The 6,150-nt window shown below is 36.4% G+C and overlaps 1 protein-coding gene across 1 annotated transcript; it reads left to right on the top strand.

The window, feature by feature from the left end:
- Positions 1–4,813: 4,813 nt before the first annotated feature.
- LOC127122723 (uncharacterized) lies at positions 4,814–5,419 on the top strand. Its single transcript, XM_051053017.1, has one exon. It carries the CDS (start codon positions 4,814–4,816, stop codon positions 5,417–5,419), a length of 606 nt encoding a protein of 201 aa, XP_050908974.1.
- Positions 5,420–6,150: the final 731 nt, after the last annotated feature.

Below are 6,150 nucleotides of genomic sequence, written 5' to 3'. Positions count from 1 at the left end.
AATATAATTTGATTTCCCTATAAATTGAGGCCCTTATTCGGACACACATTGCGCCAGCTTTGAATCTCCATTGAAAACCCTTCACTCTAAGAGGATAACCCTGATAAATTCATTTGAATTTGAGCTTAAATCTCCACTGTTTTGGAATTCAATTCTCCAGGAATCCATTGCTTCTAAGCCTTTCCATTCCTCTCCTGCAAGCAATTGAAGTGAAGCCAAGCACGATTCAGATCAAGATCTAGCAAGCTCGGACCTCCATTGAAGGTAATTTGCAAAAATTTTAAACTCTTCGGTTCTCCTTTATTCTTGCTCAATTCCATTGATTCTTGAGTTGTCTGAAGTCCTACCAATGTAGGAAAGAAGATTGAGTTGCTTTGAGGCCAAATCGAAGCAACTCGGATCATGAACCTCATTTTTCAATTCCACATATCTCTCAATATAGTTGGAATTGGATGAATTGGAGGTGATATTCGAGCTCAGTGATGTTTTCTCTTTAAAATCATGTCCCTGTTTGGAATTTTGGTGATGGTTCATGTTGACCAGTCCGGTGAAGCTCACCAGAGAAGACAATCGGAGCTCTGGCTCCGGTGATGATGTGTCTTGAGTCTGAGGCATGGGATACAACTTTCACGTTTTAATCTTAGTCGTCCCTTGTGAATACCCCGTTTGCAGCGCGTTTGACTAAGGAACACATGGAACGTGTATTTCGGATCATCAAATCTGCCATCTCAATTAATGAGGGAGATTTGATGGTCCACGTGTTTTTGAATTTTATGAATTTCATTTTAATTCCATTTTCTTCTATAATTCATAATAAATTTAATATTGATCCAAAAAATATGGGACTTTCACCAAAAAAATTCAAATATTTTTCTCTTTCATATTCTGAGTTAAAAAATTTTTTTGGATCATTATTAATATTTTTCATGAATTAATTGATTTTGCATTTGTTTTTAATTGTTTGAAAATATTTTTAAGTGTCCAAAAATTATGAAATTTTTCCTCCAAGGTCCTTTGACCTTGTTTGACCTATGATAAATCTCATGATCATTTATTTGGTGTTTTGATGAAATTTTAGGATTTGGACAAAACATATTTAAATTTAATGCATTATTTTACTATTTTTAATTGAATAAATGTCATTTTAATTGTGTTGACCATTTGGATTGACTTAATTGAGTTTCTTATTTGTTGTTGGGCCTTGGTCAAGGTTGATTTTACTTTGTCAAGTTAATATTGTTGGATTTAGGGGATTGATGGAATGTACATTCCATCTCCCAAAATGAATGAATAATATTAATTTGGTAAAAGTCCTCCTTTGACCAATTTGTGATCTCATTCATCCCTTTCCCTCTTCATCTAATTCCCCCTCTTCATCCATTCATTTTCAATTGACCAATGACATCTCAAAGTCCTAATGCTAGTTGATTGAAAGATTAACATGAGTATGGATGAGATTAGGCCACACCTTTGCATATTTTTTATGTGTGGTATGTTTAAATGAGCATAGTTCATAACACTATGTCTTCAACATGCATTAACACCAAAAGTCTATTCCCCGACCTCAAATAGTTGTGACTTCTATATAAGTCCAATTACGATTGCTTAACATAGCGCTAAATTGGTGACATAAAAGGCATAAGCATTCTAGTTAGTGATATTGTAAGTCCCCCCCCCCCCCTTCCATGGTATTGTGTGGAAACTTGGCCTTCTTTCCTTCCTTTGGAAGATGTTTTGGTTCAAGGATTCATGCTTGTTGCAAGTGGGTTGAGTGATCTCCAAAGAATGTCTTGAAATCAAAAAGCAAAACAAAACTAACTACTAACTTACTAACCATTAACTTTTAATTTCAAGTCTTTATTTTTATGCAATTTACTTTTAGCACTTTATTATCATTTGCCATTATACATATCATTCTAATTGTTTATGTTAATGTAATTTTCACTTTGTCCACTTGGACCATATCGTGTGATATAATTTGTTGCTTTGCTTGTTTGTGTGGTCTTTGACCATTAATGCACATAATAATAACAAAAACCCTAAAAGACTTTTGAGTGGACTGTTGGTTTGATCTTGCCCAAATGGACTTAGAACTTAGGCAACATTCTTTTGCTAATGGACTTAGCCAATGCCAATTTGTTGAAGAACCAAGTGCTTGCAATTTGAAATTCATCTGATACATCATTCAAGATCTCTCTTGTTCATCTACAACATTGATCATTGTTAAGTTGTTATGTTGAACCTGTGACTTGTGGAATTCATCTGCTACATAGGCTATTTTGAAGAAAATCATGAAGTGGACAAGCTTGGATGAGGCCATCTGTATTTGATGCCTTTTCTATTCAAGATTGATATAATTGTGCATTTGTGTGTTGCTTGATTCTAAAAGTCCAAGGGAATTCTGGGTTTCTATTGACATACTGGTCTATTGGATTACTCCCATTTGGTCAGATCTTTTCAACTTTAAACTTTTAATTATTGTGCATAGGGTAGTCTCTTCATCTTCTCCCCATTTCTTTAATTTCAAAATCTCTCCCTCCATATTCAAAACCTTCTTTGTGGAACTACTTTTGTTCTAAACTTAGACCACTTTTGCAAAAAGATAGAAATTTTGGCCTTATCCATTGCATTTTCAAGCTTACTTTCTTAAATCAAACTTGTGAATAAACTTAACTATACTTGACTTAAACTTTCAAAAAGTCCAAAAAGAACTAACTCATTCAAACCATTTTCAGGCCTTAGTTCCTTTCAAACTTGAATTTTGCTAAAACCAACACACTCATTTTGAAATTTATAGCAGGAACTACGAGGTTTTGATCCCTCATTTATATGTTGGTACGTAGGCACAAGACCTAAGGTCTTGTCAAACACAAAAATATAATTAATGAATTCTTTTCTCATCCCCCCACTCTATTTATTTGTAAACATCACTTTGTACAAAATACATATGCATACAAAAAGGGCTCCCTAGGAGTACCTATGACACTTTGTGTGCTAACACCTTCCCTCTGTGTAACCAACCCCCTTACCTGTGATCTCTGATTTTTATTAGTTTTTATTTGAAAACTTCTTACTATTTGGGTTTTGTTCGTACTTTTTCCCTTTTCCCTTGGAAACAATAAAAGCGCGGTGGTGACTCTTATTAATTGATCTCTAGCTTGTCAATAGCTTGATGATCATGAATTTCTCACTACAGGTTGGTCGTCTCATCACTATCACTTGAGCTTTCATCACTTGACGATTCACTTGAGCTTTCCCAAGAGATGTATGCCCTTCTTTGTTTGTTGTATTTCTTTGGTGGAGCTTTGCCCTTGTCCTTCTTTAGTTGAGGACAGTCCGACTTGTAGAGCCCTACCTTACCACAATTAAAGCAAGATCCTTTTGCCTTATCCTTTTTGTTCTCTTCTTATTTAGATCCTTTGGATTGTATTCAAAAATTTATGATATTTTTGTCGAAGTGCTTTACTCCATTCCTTCGAATGAATTTGTTGTACCTCCGAACAAACAATCCCATTTCCTCATCATCCGAGTCTTCATCACTACTTGAGTCACTATCACTTTGCTCTTTATTTGAGGACTTAGAGATAGAAGCCACAAGAGCTATGGACTTCTTCTCACTCTCTTTGTCTTTAGTCTTATACTTTTTAATCTTATTTTAATACTTTTCAAGGCTTGCTAGTTCTTGTTGATGTTTTTCTAGCTTGCCAAATAGAGTTGTGATGTCGAGTGTGGTGATGTTATTTGCTTCCTTGATAGCTGTCACTTTAGGCTGTCATTCCCTACTAAGAGATCTCAACACTTTATTAGTAGCAAGTTCATTGGAAATAGGCTTCCCAAGTGCATTTAAACGATTAATGAGATGAGTGAATCTCTTTTGCATGTCGGAGATGGATTCTCGTTGTTTCATGTGAAAGAGTTCAAACTCTTGAGTAAGTGTGTTTATGCGGGACTATTTAACTTCGTTAGTTCCCTCATGGGCAACTTATAACGCATCCCACATCTCCTTGGAAGTCGTACAATGGGATACCCTATAATACTCATCAATACCAAGTGCTGAAATTAAAATGTTTCAAGCTTTCCAATTGTATGCCCACTTCTTTTCATCGTCGATAGTCCATTGTGCCTCTGGTTTTGGTACAATGTTGCCTTCCGCGTTGGTCATAGTAATTTTAAAAGGACCGTCAAAGATGGCAACCCATACATTCCTTTCTATGGAATTTATGTGTACTCGCGTGCAGTCTTTCCAATAGCCGTAATTTTCACCGTTGAAAACTGGAGCTCTATTGTAAGCCCCATTTGGTTCAGAAGCCATATTGTTATGAGAAGATACAAAGCACTAGTGAACCAGTGCTCTGGTACCACTTGTTAAGTGGCATTTGACAAGATAAAAAAGTATTTACAAGAACCATCGATGCTCATACCACATGTTCCTGGTAGGCCTCTTATTATGTATCTCACTGTACTCGATGAATCTATGGGTTGTGTTTTGGGTCAGCAGGACGACACAAGAAGAAAAGAACATGTAATATCCTATATAAGCAAGAAGTTCACTGAGTGTGAGACCAGATACTCACTCTTAGAGAGAACTTGTTATGCTTTGGCTTGGGCTGCTCGACGCTTGAGACAATATATGGTTTACCATACCACTTTGTTGATATCCAATATGGATCCAATCAAGTATATTTTTGAAAATCCTGTTGTCACTGGTAGAATTACTCGTTGGCAAATGATGTTAACTGAGTAAGAAAAAGCCATAAAGAGGAGTGTTTTGTCTGACTACCTTGCCTACTAGCCTGTGGAAGGTTATCAACCGATGAGGTTTGACTTTCCATATGAAGATATATTGTTTATCGGAGACTATGTTATTCCAGGCCCTGAAGAAGGCCCCGAACCAGGATTGCGATGGACGCTCGTGTTTGATGGTGCTTTTAATGCTCGAGGTCATGGAATAGGTGCAATTATTACATATCAAATTGGCTTCCATCTTCCATTTACTTCTAGATTATGCTTTGATTGTACCAATAACATGGCAGAATATGAAGCATGCATCTATGGTATTGATGCAGCCATTGACTTAAGAATCAAAATTCTTGAAGTGTACGAAGATTCCGCTCTAGTAATCAGTCAGGTTAAAGGAGTCTGGGAGACTCGGGATAGTAAATTGATTCCTTACAGGGAGCATATTATGAAGTTGATTCCCTATTTTTATGAAATCTCTTTTCATCATATCCCAAGCAAAGAGAATCACCTGGCAAATGCTCTAGCTAATCTGGCATCCATGTTTAAAGTCAAGGCGAAGAATGAAGCACCTACTATTTGCATTGATCACTTGGATGAACCACTGCATTGTCTAGCAATCGAGGCAGATTCTGATGATAAACCTTGGTTCTATGACATAAAAAGATATCTGGAAAAATAGGAATATCCCGAGGATATATTCATTACCAATAAGAAAGCTCTAAGAAGACTTTTGCTCAATTTTTTTCTTGAATGGTGATGTGCTATAAAAAAGGAATTATGATTATGTGTTACTCAAATGCATGGATAGACATGAAGCAAGCACAATCATAAGGTCCATACATGAGGGTTGTAAAGGTGTACATGCAAAAGGGCCCACCAAAGATCCTTTGAGCTGATTATTACTGGACAATGATGGAGGTCGATTGTTACAACTTCGTTAGAAGATGTCCCAAGTGACAGATATACGGTGACAAGATTTATGTTCCACCAACTCCGTTGAATGTTTTGACTTCTCCATGGCCCTTCTCTATGTGGGGTATTGATATGATTGGGATGATAAAGCCAAAGGTTCCAACGGTCATCAATTCTTTCTAGTTGCCTTGATTACTTCACTAAGTGGGTAAAGTTGCTTCCTCTGCTAATGTCACTCGACAAGTGGTTACCTGATTCATTAAGAAAGAGATAATTTGTCGCTACGGTATTCCTAGCAATATTATCATTGATAATGCAAGTAACCTCAATAATAAAATGATGAGTGATTTGTGCCAAGCATTTAAGATCGAGCATCATAACTCTTCACCATATCGGCCCAAGATGAATGGCACCATAGAAGCAGCTAATAAGACTATTAAAATGATTATCCAGAAAATGGTCAGAACTTACAAGGATTGACATGAGATGCTACCTTTT

Source organism: Lathyrus oleraceus, chromosome 2 (assembly GCF_024323335.1).
Source record: "Lathyrus oleraceus cultivar Zhongwan6 chromosome 2, CAAS_Psat_ZW6_1.0, whole genome shotgun sequence".
In the NCBI taxonomy this organism is placed as follows: Eukaryota; Viridiplantae; Streptophyta; class Magnoliopsida; order Fabales; family Fabaceae; genus Lathyrus; species Lathyrus oleraceus.
The sequence above is the reverse complement of the archived record's forward strand: the minus strand, read 5'-3'. Positions and strand labels throughout refer to the sequence as shown.